The following is a 16,555-nucleotide window of genomic DNA, read 5'->3' as shown; positions in this document are numbered from 1 at the left end:
CCTTAGGAGTGCAAGGGAAGAGGTGAACTCCATGCTACTAGTTTCCCTCAAGAACAAAGTACATATGAAAATGGTTAGTTTTAGTAAATACTCAGTACAAGTAAGTTAATAAAATAACAAAAAAGGCTTTCTTTCTTAGTTTAGCTACTTGCAGTTTAGCTGTTGCACTTGGTTTCTGTGTTCATAGCAGGTTAGGTGGAAGAAAATACTTCTGCTTTCCTGTGTTACAGCTACAGCTCCATTACGTTTTTACTTTGTACTAGGTAGCGTTACTGTGAAATTGAAGGCAGTTTCTTATCTCTCTTAATAAAGAAGTTCCTCAGGAGTGCTGTGTCCAGTTTCGCAAAGATGATGTAGATGCACTAGGGTGGGTCCAGTAAAGGTGGTGTATTGGGAGCAGGTGATGACGAGTGAGGAGGAGCTGAGAGAGCAAGCCTTGTTTGGTCTGGGGAAGATGGACGTTCCTGCTGTCTTCAGGAGCAGAGGAGGGTTCAGACAGGCAAGAGCAATTCTTGGAGATGCACAGATAGGACAAGAAGCAATGGGACCAACCTTCAACAAGACAAATTCTGGTTAGATACTAGAAAAATGAAAGGGAGAGAACAGTGAACATCATATGAGCATCTCTCAGAAGCTATTCCTTGGGCGGTGTGCTGAGCAGAAGGCTTAAAGTTGACCCTGTGCTGAGCTGGTAATTGGACCAGGTATGAACCTGGATGTGAGGGCAGTCTGGCTGCAACGGTCACTCCATTTATAGCCAAGGTTGACTTAGCTGGTCTGGCTGGCTAGGCAGGTGTCCCCTTCCTCCCTGACTACTCCATGTGCATCCCTCCCAGAGTTGCACACTCCATCATAGTGGACAAATTTCCTTGACAAAGATGTACTGTTCATGGGTCAAGAGTATATGGTAGCTGTTCTCCCCTGCCAGAGCCTACAAACAAGCTCGAGGTTCAGTTGGAGGAGAGCATAGGGAAGTTAAGCTTCCAAGACTGTAGACACATCAAGGTGAGAAGCTGCATTGGGTAGTCTGCCATTGCTTTAATATATTCTCCTGCAATGTTCTCCTGGAGAACTGGCTGCTCATGGCCATGGATAGGTGTATTCTTTGCTAGGTAAAAACTGGAGATCACCAAGAGGGTGGTCAGGCTTTGGAACAGGCTGCTCAGGGAACTGGTGGAATCGCCGTCCCTGGGAGTGTTCAGAAAAATGTCACTGAGGGCCTTATCTTCCATGGTTTAGTGGTGTACGTGGCAGTCCTGGGATAAAGGTTGGACTTGACAATATTAACGTCTTTTCCAACCTAGTTGACTCTGTGATTCTAGTTATCTCAGCAGGTTCTTTGGAATCTCTATTATTCTGTGACATCAGCTAAGCCTGTCCCAGGCTATCCTGTGGGCTACATTGGTGCAGCTTCAGTATAGACGGGCCCTGATACGGGTGGCTTTTGTATATTTGGACAGTATGTAAAGAATATTTAACATGCTAGCTCATACAGACCAAAGAATAAAGTGTGACAGTATATCTGATTTAAATGGCTCTGATTTAGCCACACAGATTTAGCTTTTATGCTTTTTTATGAAGGACGCTGTTTTGTGAGGCAGGATATTGAGCAAGACAGTAGTGATTGTTTTGTATTTCATTGTGTTGGCCTGTGGTAACTGTACACCTGACTTCTGTACATCCAGTATAAATGATGTATTAACTTAAATTTCCATTGGTTAAAAAGCAAATACTGGTTATTCATCCTGGACTTCTTGTGATATTTTTAGATTTTGAAGAATTTTACATCTGTTCATCTCTCCTATGTGGAATTGAAGCAAATGGGCCAGCAGCAGATTGGAAGTTACCCTGTTCACTTTCACCTTTGTGGGGATGTGGATGAAAAAGGAGGTTATAGCTTTAAGACTTACCTGGAAGGTCTTTCCATTCACCACTGTTTTTCCAGATGTGTGACTATTCATGCGACTAATGGCTTGCTGGTAGGTGCAAGGAGAGTAAAACGTACTCCGTTGAAATAAATGTTACAAAGACCTTTTAGAGCAGAAATAGTCCTCTTCCTTCTTCAAGTTCAGAAATGGTTTTTTATTGCAATGAATAAATGAAAAAATGAAACTAACTTATTTACTTATTTTTAACAAATCTCACCAATTGTTCCAGGCAGCTAAGCTCTCCAGACACAGTAGTATGTTTGTAAGGGATAAATAAACTATATGCTTGAATTATCTGAGCTGCTGATACAGAAGCTTCACTCTGCAGCTGTGCCAAGATAGTAAAACTAGAGGGTACTTGTCAAATAGATCACAGTAATTGCTATTGACACTGACATAATGAACTTGTATTTCTGCAGATAAAGGACACCATTGGCTATGACACACTAGGTCACTGTTTCTTCACAGAAGATGGCATTGAGCAGAGGAATACTTTATTCCACAACCTTGGGCTAGTCACAAAACCAGGCACTCTTCTTCCTACAGATAGAAACAGCAGCATGTGTACTATTATTAGGGATAAAGTTTATGGCAGTTATATCCCAGTGCCAGCCACAGACTGCATGTGAGTATTTCAGGGTGAAAAAATCAAACCAGCTGCAGCAGCTGAACTGCTGCTGATCTCTTGACAGTGTACAGATGGGAACATGTATAATTTGAAGAGTACAGACACCTTAAATGGAGTTAGTGTTTAGTCTTTTATTAAGGAGAAAAAATAAGTTGTTTTGTAGGAAGACTTGTGTTTTGCAGTACTTGCTCAGCAGACTTTTAAAGCTGCATCTTCTTTGTAAAGGCATGCACTTTCTCAAGTCATAAATAGTTTTTCTGCATAAGACTCATCTCTTGTAGAAGTTTATTAAGCAGTTTATCATTGCACAGAGTATCTGAACAGCATTAAATAAAACACTGTGCATTGAGTGAATTATTTTTGATTTCTAAATGTGTGTGTGGGGTGTGATTTTTTTTTTTTTTTCTTTTTTTTAATATATGAAGTAATGACTTCAGCCATCAGTTTAGTTTTTTTCTGATGTGTTTGTTGCAAAAGTGAGATATTTTTGTAGGAGTTACACCTTTTTTCCATAATAACTTCTTTTGGAATAATATTTCAGGGCAGTTTCGACATTCTGGATTTCTCATCCCAACAATCATCTTATAAATAATGCAGCAGCAGGATCACAGGTGAGGCATATGAAGGTAATTTAACATAAACTACTCAATGCCACTGGTACTTGTAAAACCTGCAACATTTACACTGCCAAAACTAAATACATTTTTATATATGAATGTGTTCTTTTTAAGTTTGGCAGCATACTGGCATTACAATTTTGCCTAGGTGTGCATTTAAGTCTTTGTTGTTGCTGGAACAGAGGAGATCTCTTCCTCTTTGTAGTCAGTAGACCTGCCAATATTGTCAATAAGTATATGTACAAATATCCTTTTATTTCCAAAGAACTAGTGCATTTCATATTAAGGCCTTTGTATTTTCTGTAGCTTGTTATGAGTTTGCTGTGTGACTGCTTTGGAAGATTTATCCGTAGCTGTATTTATTGATATGAAAAATGACTACAAAAAATCTTTATTGTGTAAGAAACAGCTAAAACGCTTTTATTGTCAGTTGTTAGTCATTTGTTTTCCAATCTGACTGCTGATATGGTTTTGCTTGTTGTGTGCCTTATATTACTGCAAATCATTTGTCACAGCTGCTTGCAAAGTAAAGCTGAACTACTCAGTACGTTGTGGAGGAGGGGGCTGGCGTATGTTCTACACTGGATGAAAGGCTGTTACATGCATGGTTTTGAGTGGATTGTTTTGAAGAGATCAGTGGGAATGGAAAACAGGCAAGATGGCTGTTGTTGCAAAGGCTCCAGTGCTGGAAGTAGAATATGAATGTGTGTCATTGTATTCTTAGGCACAGAATACTGTTATTAAAAGAACAGGATTCAAAATATTTAAATGAGTTAAAATATCTAGAGTATTAAAATTGCCTTAGAAACTTTTGTTCTGTGTTTTGTATGGTCTGGAGTATTTGTTTTTTTTTATTATTTTGGTTTGGTTTTTGGAGGATTTTTTGGGGGGGTTGTTTATTTTGCTTTTGGACAAACTTTTCTAGTTGACTGTCTACCACTAGGAAGGATCTGGACACCCTTATCAAACCAATCAGCACTAGGACTCTGGCAGGCAAAGTAGGCATGCCACGACAAATGTAAGCCTCATCATAAACACGGCTATTCTGTAAAGCTGGTGCTTCTAGTTCCAAAGTCACAGATAGTTTGGAGGTGGGCTTGAGGAAGGCAGATCCAAGAGAAAAGTTGTGCTGTGATGCAAAGATACACTGGTAATGGTTTTCAAGTAAACTCCTTCAGAAGTTTACAAAAGCATTTTTCTCTCTTGGCTCTTCATGGCTCAAACGAGGTGCATACAGTGGAGGAAAGCAAACCTAAGTTTGAGAACAAAGCACAGCAAACCTAGGCCAGGTTGAATAGGGTTTTCAGCACCCTGGTCTAGTGGAAGGTGTCCCTGCGTGTGGCAGGAGGTTTGGAACCAGATGATCTTTTAAGGTTGCTTCCATCCCAAACTAGACTGTGATTCAGTGCAATGTTTTTCAATTTTTTCTGCTTTGTATAATATTGCTTTACCTTGTATTAGCATTGCAGGTTAAGTTAAAGCTTCCTTGATGTACTGTTCAAAACCTGCAAGGTCTTTTTCTGCTTCTGTAGTGTATCCCAGTAAATGTCACTTCTTCTGTTACCAGAATGTGCATGGTCAGAGCAAGTGTTTGTGTGTCTGGCCACTCTAATATACCTCCGTTGCAAAGGGGCTACAGCTTATTATGTTTCAGAAACAGAATACTCCAACTGTGTTGATACAAACTCTGCACTGTAGAGCTTTTGCTGGTTTAAACTATAACAATTCACAAGCAAATGAAATAATTCCATTGCCTTCCCATCTCCTTTGTTACACAATGAAGCCTATTGTAAGGGTGTATCAGCAATAGATGTTTCTTTTGTTTGAGCTGGAGGGTGGTGGTGGTGGAATTTTAATTTTTTGGAATGCTTGCAAGTGCTTAAGGAGCTTTTAAGTTTATTAAACTTTTTTCCAAGCATCGGAATATGTTTTGGATGAGAATTACTTGAGCCTGCCAAGCACAGAGCTGTATTTAATTATATGTGAAGTAAGATTTTGGTATTTTTATTAATGGAACATCCACATTTGCTTTGGAATTGTTAATCACTAGAAATGTCAAAGTGTGTCATCATTACGGGTGGGAATATGTTACTGAGAAGCAGAGTTTCCAGGACTGCTTGGAAAATGAGTATACTCTGAATGAAACGCATCGAATCTTTGAAGCCAGAATGAATTGGCTTTATCCATCTTTCTTTAACAAGAGGATGATGACTGTTTTTTCAGAAAATGAGCACTCGGTATACAGTGTTTCTGTAACTACTGTTTAACCCTTTAATGTGCCTTATGCAGTGATATTTTTAATTTTATAAGGGCACAGACCATGTAGTCAGGCAAAATTTTTTCATGTTTGTAGGTATCTGTTCTGGAGATGATGTCCTGATGCTATCTCTTGTGAACTCATCTGTGGTTGAAAAGCGGACTTTTACTGATCTCATTTAGCAGATAATTCCAGCTTCTTTAAAAGCAGGGGGATGTTGAAGAAGTGGAGAAAATGAACAGATGCTGAAATTATTACTGCATTTTATTGGCACAGTGCTCTGAACTGGCCAGACTTCTTGATGTGCTTTTTTTTTCCCTTCCTCTGAAAGCTCTTTTGGGTTTTTTGGCTGTGTCATTAAATTACGATGTGAGCAGAGATGAGCAAACCTTAGTTAGACTGCAGCAGTAAAGAGGAGAGGGGGGTTTTCCAGTGTTTTACTGTAAACAGTATGATTTACTAGTAAACAAAGGAAAATCAAGTGTATGTAATGAAATGCAACTAAAATGCAAAAGTTACATTAATTCTGATGCTTTTCTGGCTTGAAATATTAGAGGATCTTAAATGTGTTGTGTTAAATGGCTTCCCTGAAAAGCAAAACGCTTTATAGTGCACATTATTCACTAGAATATAGCCTTATTTGCAAACTTCCACATATTCCCTGGAGAGGTGTTTGAAGACTTTGTTTTGAAAAATATATTCCATAGTGCACAGTTGGTTTGAGCTATGTTCTTATTCACTTCCTTAGTTAAAATATCCAAGTTCCACTTAGCATACACCTACTTTGTGATTCGATAGATCGGCGCTGATAGTAGTATCAGATTCACTTATAAGTAACTTCACTCTTTTCTTGCTTGCAGGATGCTGGAATATGGTATTTGTTCCACAGGATTGCTACAGGTGATTCTCATAGTGTGGCCACTGAAACCAAGTCAGAGCTTACACCCCTAGGAATCTTCTATAACAACAGGGTTCACTCTAATTTTAAGGTAATTTATTATCTCATTAAAAAAAAAATACGTAAATATTCTAAATTGGGAATTGTCTTTTTACATTTTAAGCTGGTTACCTGGTGGATTCATGCTGTGTTTGAACTACATTATCATATCTAGGTGTTGTAGAAAGGTGTATAATCATGTGTATAGTTTCCTGCCACATTTCAGGTATTAACTGTTTAATATCCTCTTAAGGCAGAACCCAACTAAAATCAATGAATGCTTCAAATGAAATAAATTCTCTCAGAAGTAGCATTTCAGATGCTACTCTCTTACTGATGGCATTGTTTTCTACTCCAGAGAAAGCTGACCCTTGAAGCATCAAAGTTTATTGTAGTTGTCATTCATCTAATAGCTTCCTGGAACAGCTGTGACTTTCTTCCTAAGTCTCTAATGTACAGTAACCTAGGTGTTTACACATGGTGGCAGTCTCCGAATAGAGATTATGCTTCTAGGTTACCTTCAGGAGCCCTGCCATTGGCAACATTTTTTTTTGAGGCTTCTCAGCCTAGCTACAGGCATCCAGCATTGTTTTAGAATGGAATCATAGTTTTATCATACATACTTTCATGTATGTGGCTTTACTGTAATTTTTTCACATGCAACTAAGTCCTTTAATTATTTCATTTGGAATCTAGCCGCTCTGTGTCTGTGTGTGTGCATATGTATATGTATAAATCTAATGACGTTTACAAAGCCATCGAAATATTAATTTGTGTTCGAAGTTTACATAGTAAACTTCAGGATCAGTAGTGGATTTTGTTTTTTACCAAGTGAAACTGATTCTACTTGACAGTTGGGTGTTGGGGATACCAAAAATGATGCACTGCTTCACAGAAGTTGTGTTAATGGTGTGTTTGGGACTGCAGGGCATTTGTTCAGATTGGAATTAAAACACACTGAATACAAAACCGCATTGTAAAGAAAAAGTTTTTCAGCTGTATGGGTCATACTATCTTCAAACAAGAGTAGGGATTTGTGTGCTAAAATTCCATATTAAAAGGGCAAACTCCACTGGTAGGTCTAAGGATCCAGTCATGTAGGAACTTTCAATTGTAATCGTAATTTGGATTAGATGTGGAAGTACCTGCAGGTATTTGTGTATGTTAGTCAGGATGAATGCATATTTGTGCTTCTTTCTGCTTCTGTTTTCTCCAATTATTTCATAGTGGATTATTGAGTTTCAAATTGGTGATTGCTTGGGCAAAAATCCATTTCAGTGGTGAAGGTAATTTATAATTTTAAATACAAAGCATTTTTCACAGTGTGGGATTTGGGTTTTTGGTTTGGTGGTTTGTTGTTTTTTTTTTTTTTACCCCCATTAGTGAGAATATTTTGAATTCACCTCAAAATTGGATTCTTGATTTTCCAGAACAGCATCTGGAAATAAGTGCAAAACCTCAAATAGTCAGACATTGTGAAAGAAGTCTGAAATGAACTGTAATGATTTTCCATTGCTCTTTTTTTTTTTTTTTTTAAATCCCAGATTAGTGGAAACATGTTTTTCTTCCTTTAGACAATATGTCAGTTAAGGACAAATAGATCTGGAAGTTTCTAATGTGTGAATCGAATGCAATGTAAAATTTAAAGTTTAAAAATGTAGTGGTTGCTCTAGATTTTAGTTTTGGGTTGCATGAATTTTCTTTCCTTGCTTGTTTCAGGCTGGTTTGTTCATTGATAAAGGTGTTAAAACAACTAATGCTAGCGCTGATGATCCCAGAGAATATCTTTGTTTGGATAACAATGCAAGGTAAAGGATATTTTCTTTCAAGTGAGTGAAGAATCACAAAGTTCTCAGTTTGCTCTTACATTCACATCAGGAAAACTATTTTTAAAACTATAATTATTTATAAATAATAACAATAAATTAATATATTCTTCCTCCATTTGTTTATCTGTTTTGGGAACATCAGAGCATGGAGCTGTTAACTTCTGAACCCTTGCTCAGGGTAGTTTTCAGCCTCTTAGGAGACATCATTTCAAATATGTTCCACTGTCGTGCTTAAAGTATTTTATGGAATTGCTGCTTACTGTCTTTAAAATCTGCTCTTCTGATTTATGTCTCGGTTTTAAATAATTACTAGAAAAAGGCTTAATAGAGCCAAGTAATACCTCTGCTTGGCTTTCCTACCACTGAATGCTTCCTGCCATACCTTTTGGACTTGGAGATTATAAGTCAGTGGTAGTTTTACTGAAGGCTTTTTGCAGAGATGGAGCAATCAACCACATTTTCTTTAGTTTACAAAGTGAGATAGTTTATGGAGAGTTTAGAAAAATTCCATGTTATCCTGTGCCTGCTTACTCTTACCCTGAACTTCAAATAAAATAGCCTGGGATAATGGTATAATGACAACAACTGTATCTGAACATTTTATTATAACAACTAAGCATTAAGGCTGACAATACAACTCATATGAATATCTTTAGTTCTGATTGACCTGTTTTTAGAATGAGGAAGTTAAATGATAGTTGCAGGTGCAGAGAGAATAGTTCCCAGTTTTGGCAATACTTGGTTCATGATTTGGACAAGAACTCACTAGTTTGATGTTTTAATGGAAAACTTATATAATCCTTGTGGATTACATCCTTCGAAACAGTTGGACAAGAGGAACGTATGAGGGGCAAAATGAGCTGTGAGAACCTGTAATGTGTTGACAGGGCATCAGAAGAGGATGCGAGAAAGTCAGTGCATGAGAGATGGGTTTCAGGTTTTGCAGCAGCCGAAGAAGTAATAAGGCACTCTCTAAATACATGAGGCCACTAATTATTGTACATGGACCCAAACTAGAGGCATTTAAACATTAATTGAGGAGCCCAACACTCTCAACAAAAAGAAAAATAAAAATTACCCATTCTTCCCTTCCTCCCTTGGGGGGAGGCAGGGCAGAGTGAAATTGGAGTACAAAGTGATTGGGATAAAGGACACATATATTTCTTTATGTGCCTCAAAACGGATTTTTGTAATCTTTTTCTTAATTGATTACTTTTTGCTTGGAAATAGTTTTGTTAGGAATAGTTAAGTGAAAGCTTCCACCAGCCTTTTATCAGGTTGTTTCTTCCTGTTGTCTAAAATAGATTCCAGCCATAACTTTCTGTATGAGACCATCTTGATAGCAATGTGGAGTGTCTGGGTTGGAACAGAAAAGTATCTTGAGTGTACTCAAAGAAGGAGCACTCCTCGACATCAGAAGAGTTTGAAAGATTTGAAAGAGCATTTAGACAAGCTGCCAGCCTTTATAGTGCATGTCAGGCCTATGTATCCTTCCAAGGAGCTTTAATTCCCTCCATCAAACTTTGACATTAATGCTGCAAGTTGGGAGAGAGTACTTTGGAGAGAGCAAAAATGAAAAGCAAGGGGATAAAAGCAGGTGAGATGCAGCTAAAGGAACTCGGGGAGATTGAGCAAAAGTCTGTGAGAGTTACTGAAAAAGAGAAGTTTTATGTTCCTGCTTCTTTTTACCCCCCAAAACCATTCCCCGAAATAGAGAGCTTGAGATGCACCTGGTTTTTGGCTTCTGTAATTGCAAACAGGAAGCAGAGTGGATTTTGCCCATCAGATGAGCATGAGTCTTTATCTTTCAGGCTTTCTCAGGCCAGCATGTATCACATGTGTAAAGCAAACAGTATTCTTATGTTGAGTTTCTGTTTTTTTTATCTGTCCCAGGTTTCGACCTCATCAAGATGCAGACCCTGAAAAGCCCCGAGTTGCTGCCCTGATTGACAGATTAATCTCTTTCAAAAACAATGATCATGGGGCGTGGGTCAGGGGAGGGGATATCCTCATTCAAAACTCTGGGTGGGTATCCAGAAGCAAACAGCTGCATGTTGTTAAGAAGTTTCCCCCGAAGCTTTGTTCATGAAAATGCATTACAACAGGGTTGTAAGGAAAGACTAATGCTTACCTCGAGGAACTTCTCAGTATCTTGAACAGCTTTCACACCATTCCACTACTTTAAATGAAACAAGTTTATATGTGGTTAGATGAGAACCTTCCTTAAAAGGCAAAAAGAAACTATGTAGTAAAAAGAATTCTAAAAGTTGGTTGAGACAGTAAGTTTATACTGAGGTATCTGTGGTAAAACAGGGTTTTTTTTAACAGCATCATTTTTATATGTGTTAAGTGTGTGCTGGTTCTAAATTCCATTAATAGAAAAATTAAGGCTTTTTTTCTGTGCATGGCAGGGTGTGCTCTTATAGTAGCTTGTTGTAGGATAATCCCGAAAATATGACTGAAGCTTTGAACTTTCTTTTAGGTTTGCAGACAATGGAATAGGTTTGACATTTGCTAGGTAAGTACTTTATGTTAATCACTTCTGTTTTTTCTTGCCTAGAATCTTAGAAAATATACATCCATCTATTAAAATTAATAGGTTTACTTTCATAAAGTCATAGTTTTATTTTTGGGCCTAGTTCTATTTCGAGTAGTGCACTGATGTTATAAAGGCTGTAAGCTGACACAGCTGCCAAAGCTTGCACTTCACTTCAACCTGTGCTTGGTTTACACCACAATTTCCTTCCTTTTTGCCAGAAGGGATACATTTATCCACATATTTTTGGTATTGTATGATTCCTTAGGCATTTTGATTTTTCCTCCTGAACAATTGAAAGCAAGTAATGGAAAAGAAAGAAGATGAGCATTTTGAAGGGGGCAGAGTCTCTTTCTAACAAAACAGAACCAAGTAAATTAAGGAATAAGCCAAAATTGATGCCATTTAGGTTATGGCAGGCTGGTTCTAGGACTGCAAAAGTAGGCTGTTAAAGAATGCTGCACTACAGAGGGAGATAAAAAATTTAACACTCAGCTGTCTGCTGGCATTTCAAACAGCCTATGATACTGTTAATGATTAAATTTATTTTTCTCTGTATTGTACATGAAGTCTAGACTGCTCTGCTTTAGCAGGACTGTTACAGAAGTAAAAGTAGGACTATGCCTCGGTGTTTTCATCTACTGGGGAGGCTAAAAGCTAATCTCTGATGTTGCTTTGACAGTGATGGGAGCTTCCCAAATGATGAAGGTGCCAGTCAGGAGGTATCTGAGTCTCTGTTCATTGGTGAGAGCAAGAATTACGGGTTTTTAGGCGGCCAAAATAAATATGCGGGAACTGGCGGGATAGACAACAAGGCACGCACTCTGCCTAGAAATCGGTAAGTATGTTACGGGTGAGGTAGAAATGATACAAGAAACTTTCTCTGTTGTCAGATATAAACACCCTTTTCGCTTGAGCTGTGAGAGGCTAAGGCTCTGTTGAAGGTGTCACTCATTTTTAACACTTTGTGTGCAGCAGTGTCACTCTCACCTTTTTGCTGAGCCAGTTTTCATCTGGTTCTACTACAGGTCAGTTTTCCGTAGATAAAGTTGTTCTACTTTCTTGAAACCTTAGTTTTAAACAACATTTGGGCCTGGAAGAGAGAAGGAAAAAGCTTTCAGGTAACAGGGTTTCAAAGGGTCAGTTTAGGACTAGAGGCTATATTCTTTCTATGACAAATCCCAATCTGTGATCATGATCCTTTTCTTTCTGGCTTGCTGTGGTACTCGTTTAACGTAGTGCCAGATCCTGCCCCTGACACGAAATAGGCAAGAAAGATAAGGTAGGTAGAGTCCACCCTGTTTTTTTGCTGCTTAGCCATTTAGCAAGAAGTTGTTAATGTGATGGTGGTAAATGAGATGTAGTTGAGCAGAATCATGGAACAGTGGAGATTGAAAGGGACCTCTGGGAGTCATCTTGTCCAGCTGCCCTGCTCAAGAAGGACCACCTAGAGCTGGTTTTCCAGGACCGTGTTCAAGCAGCTTTAGAACATCTGCAAGGATGAAGATTGCACAACCTCTCTGTAACCTGTGCCAGTGCTCAGTCATCCTTACAGTGCTTTCCATCCTTACAGTGGAAAAAGTGTTTCCTTATGTTCAGGAGGACTCTCCTGTTTCTCGGCTTGTGCCCATTGCCTGTGATCCTGTCACTGGGTACCACTGGAAAGAGTCTGGCTGCAACTTCTTTGCACCCTCTCTTCAGAGATTCTTATACATCGATGAGATTTCCATCTGAGCCTTCTCTGCTCCAGGCTTAACAGTCTGAGGTCTCACAATGTTTCCTCTTGTGGGAGATGCTCCAGCCACTTAATTATCTTTGTAGCCTTTGGATTCTCTCCAGCAGCTCCATACCTGTCTCATACTGGGGAAAAGCACTTTAGGTGTGGCTTCACCAATGCTGAGCAGATGGGAAGGATGACCTTCCTCAATCTGTTGATGACACATCTCCCAGTGCAGCTCGGGATGCCATTTACCTCTTTGAAGCAAGGGCACTTCTTTGGCCTATGCTCAGCTTGATTTCCACCAGGACCTGTAAGTCCTTTTCACTGGTGTGTAGGATTGTTCCTCCCTAGTTCAGGGCTTTACACTTACCCATGTTGAAGTTCATGTGGTTCTCATTTGCCCATTTCTGCAGCCTGTTGAGGTCTGCCTTGATGGCAGCACAATCCTCTGGTGTATTAGCTGCTCCTTGCAGATTTTTGCCCTCTGAAGACTTGGTGTGCTCAGCACCGTCATCCGATCACTAATGAAGATGTTGAACAAGATTGAATAGTGGCCCCAGGGATGCACCACTAGATACTTCCAGGTAGACTTCATGCCACCACCCTCTGCACCCAGCTATTCAGCTGGTTTTCAGTCCACCTTACTGTCCTGTCATCCATTCCATACTTCATGAGAATCTTGAGAGACAGTGTCAGAAGCCTTGCTGAAGTTTAGGTAGACTGTGTCCACTGCTGTCCGCTCAGCTACCAGGCCAGTCATTTCATCACAGAAGTTTATCAAGTTGGTCTAGCATGACTGCTCCTTGATGAATCCATTCCAATCATTACCACAGAATCGTAGAATCAACTAAGTTGGAAAAGACCTTTAAGAGCATCAAGTCCAACTGTTACCCCAGGACTGCAAAGTCCACCACTAAACTGTGTCACTAAGGGCCTCATACATACGGTTTTTTGAATACTTCCAGGCATGGTGACTCCACCACTTCTCTGGATAGCTTGTGCCAGTACCTGATCACCTTTTTGACGAAGAAATTTTCCCTAATATCCAATCTAAACCTCCCCTGGTGCAGCTTTGAGGCCATTACCTACAGGCCACGCTATTTCTGATACAGGCCAGGATGCTGGTGGCTTTCTGGCCTCCTGGGCACAGACTGGCTTGTGTTCAGGCATCAGGCAGCACTCCCAGGTCCTTTTCCACCAAGCAGCTTTCCAGCCACTCTTCCCCAGGCCTGTAGTGTTGCTTGGTGGTGTTGTGACCCAAATGCATTATACTTTGCGTTGTTGAACATCATATGATTGGCTACGGCCCATCAATCAGCCTGTCCAGATCTCTCTGCAGAGCCTTCCTACCCTCCAGCAGATCACACTCCCACCCAACTTGATGTTGTCCATAAATTTACTGAGGGTGTACTCAATCCCCTCATCCAGATCACTGATACATCTCCTCTGTCAGCTTATTCAGCACTCTTAGGTGTAACCCATCTGGCCTCATAGATTTGTATATGATTAAGTAAAGCAGGAGGTCTCTAACCATTTCCTCCTGATTTATGGGGCCTTCAGTCAGCTCCTCATCTCTGTCATCTAGCTCAGGGAACTGAGTACCCTGAGGGTGGCTGGTCTGGCTATTAAAAACTGAGGCAAAGGTGGCATTAAGTACCTCAGCCTTTTCCTCATCCACAGTCACTAGGTTTCCCCCAGTATCAAGTAGAGGATGGAGGTTCTCCTTGGCCCACCTTTTTATTGCTAATTTATGTGTAAAAATATGTTTTATTATCTTTTATAGTAGCAGGCAGATTAAGTTCCAGCTGTTCCTTCACCTTTCTAATTTTCTCCTTGCATAACCTAGCATTATCTTTGTACTCCTCTTAGGGTAACAGTCCCTTTTTCCACTGGTGATAGATTCTCTTTTTTTTTTTCCTGAGTTCTAGCTGTATCTGTTCAACCAGGCTGGTCTTCTCTGCTGGTTAGGCTTTCAGCACATGGGGACTGCCTGCTCCCATGCCTTTGATAGGAGAGGACTTGTTTTACTGATTGTTAGCTGAAGCAAACCACCAAGTTGAACTTTAACCAAACAATACCATACATATGTCAAGGAGGAACAAGACAATGGGTAAAGAACATTCTTTACCTATCCAGCTCCCTGAACTAGGAACTGTTGTTCACAAAGTGCCTCTCCAGCTCAATGAACTGGGAACCATTCTTCACAAAGTCAGAAGAGAGGCCAGCCTAAGGCCATAAAAGGAAGGTGAGAAAAGTTCAACCGGAGGTCAACAAAGATACGATCACCGGGGGTCCCAAAGACCCTTGGGACCCTTACTTAAAATAAACTGCGCGTATTCTAGTGAGTAGTTAACTCATGTTAATTAATTCTGGGAATAAATTATAATATGTATAAGATTTCTGGGAATATATGTATGAGATGGATGCTTATAAGGAAGAAACCTATAAGAACTGGCATGCGTGTTAGGAGGAGCTATCCCCTGTGCATCCAGCACCATAATAAGTAACGCTTGCTTCTTAATGCTACATTGTTATTAAGGAGTTTTATTCTCCTGACTTTTGGTGACACCTTAAGGAGTGTCCAGGCTTCCTGCACCCCTTTGTCCTTCAGTACTGTTTCCCAAGGGACTGGGTCTCAACCATTCCTGCTGAGTTCTTGTCCTTCTGTTCCTTGAAATGGTTTTCAGGATTGGCTGCTCCATCACCATCCTGGGGATCAAGCTGAAGCTCACCAGCCTTCAGTTCCTTGGGTGTTCTTTCTTCAACTTAAAAGTCATGTTTGCTTTTCTCCAGTCTGCAGGCACTTCTCCCAGTTGCCATGATTAGTCAAAGACCAGGTGGTATTATTCTGCTGTATTTTCAGTATTGGGGAAGGGGCACATTTGCGAAGTGATAGCACTTCTATCAGGAAATACTAGAGTATGTGGGAGGGTAGATGCATTAGATAAGCACAGGAAAAGTTTTCCTTTACTAAGATCTAACCTCCAGGTCATTCTCTAAATGTTGCTCTCTTGATTCCTCTGAGAGGAAATGTACTTACAACACAGATTCCGGCTTATCATGGGTTTTGTTACAAGATGGTATAAATATTTACTTGCATTAACAGGACATTTCCAATCAGAGGATTTCAAATTTATGATGGACCTATTCACCTTACCAAGTGCACATTCAAAAACTTTGTACCAACTCCAGACAGATTTACCAGTGCAGTTGGATTCTTAATGAAAAATCCATGGCAGATGACACCAAAAAACAACATTTCTCTTGTGAAGTTTGGTCCAAATGTAAGTTTATTGCAAGTTTTATTTTATTCTTGTAAATGGCTTTATTCTTGCTGTAGTTAAAAAAAACATCCAAGGGCCACCCCTAGGTCATCTTTTCCATACATCCCTGCTAGAGAGTTTCTTTCTTGGTTAGAAGTCACCAGGGTGTATCCTTTGTCTCCGGAACAAAAAAGTAATGCCAACGGAGATGTAGGCTATGTTGCAATAATGATCTCTTTCATGGCTAATGGGAAAGATGAAAGGAGATTTTGTAAGGTATGGTATATCCTTAATAGAATTTTCAGTTGCAAATATTAGCATTTCAGAAGTAAGACCTGGCCAGGGCTTGTTACTAAAAATCAAAGTATCTATTTTTCTGTCCTTTCGATAAGGTTTTTAATCAACTTTGTTAAATTCCTATGATTCTGCAGGTGTGCAAGTGTGTTAGTCTGTGCTTTGTCTGGGGAGAAAAATAAATATTTTAATTGTTGTTGCCAGGTTTCTTTGAAAGCCTTCTTTGGAAAACCTGGTCCCTGGTTTGAAGAAGGAGATCTGGATGGTGACAAGAACTCAATATTCCATGATCTAGATGGTTCAGTGACTGACTACAAGAATACCTATGTGGGCAGAATGGATAACTACTTGATTCAACACCCCAAATGCATTAATATTACAGAATGGAGTGGAGTGGTTTGCAGTGGGACCTATGCACAGGCTAGTACTCCTGAACCTTTCTGTTTGGGGCAAATCTACAATACAAACAACTTGTGAGGGGCAGGGGAGGTCTTAACAACTGCAAAATCAGCTGTCTTTGAATTTAGAAATTCCTCAAAGTTTTAA

At 39.7% G+C, this 16,555-nt stretch overlaps 1 protein-coding gene across 4 annotated transcripts in view; it reads left to right on the top strand.

The window, feature by feature from the left end:
* Nucleotides 1–16,555, top strand: part of CEMIP2 (cell migration inducing hyaluronidase 2) — a 60,272-nt gene that overhangs the window by 33,507 nt on the left and 10,210 nt on the right. For all 4 annotated transcript variants that reach the window (XM_061470800.1, XM_061470796.1, XM_061470798.1 and 1 more), the window contains exons 8-17: nucleotides 1,770–1,979; nucleotides 2,348–2,553; nucleotides 3,098–3,167; nucleotides 6,291–6,419; nucleotides 8,087–8,175; nucleotides 10,090–10,221; nucleotides 10,679–10,714; nucleotides 11,415–11,570; nucleotides 15,559–15,736; nucleotides 16,214–16,429. In XM_061470800.1, coding sequence (XP_061326784.1) covers nucleotides 1,770–1,979; nucleotides 2,348–2,553; nucleotides 3,098–3,167; nucleotides 6,291–6,419; nucleotides 8,087–8,175; nucleotides 10,090–10,221; nucleotides 10,679–10,714; nucleotides 11,415–11,570; nucleotides 15,559–15,736; nucleotides 16,214–16,429 — 1,422 coding nt within the window. The remainder of the gene's footprint in view (nucleotides 1–1,769; nucleotides 1,980–2,347; nucleotides 2,554–3,097; nucleotides 3,168–6,290; nucleotides 6,420–8,086; nucleotides 8,176–10,089; nucleotides 10,222–10,678; nucleotides 10,715–11,414; nucleotides 11,571–15,558; nucleotides 15,737–16,213; nucleotides 16,430–16,555) is intronic.

This window comes from Pezoporus flaviventris, unplaced genomic scaffold (genome assembly GCF_033815535.1).
Source record: "Pezoporus flaviventris isolate CSIRO_AGI_PZ_B2104156 unplaced genomic scaffold, CSIRO_AGI_Pfla_v1 ptg000064l, whole genome shotgun sequence".
Lineage (NCBI taxonomy): Eukaryota > Metazoa > Chordata > Aves > Psittaciformes > Psittacidae > Pezoporus > Pezoporus flaviventris.
This window is presented reverse-complemented; position numbering and strand designations above follow the sequence as displayed.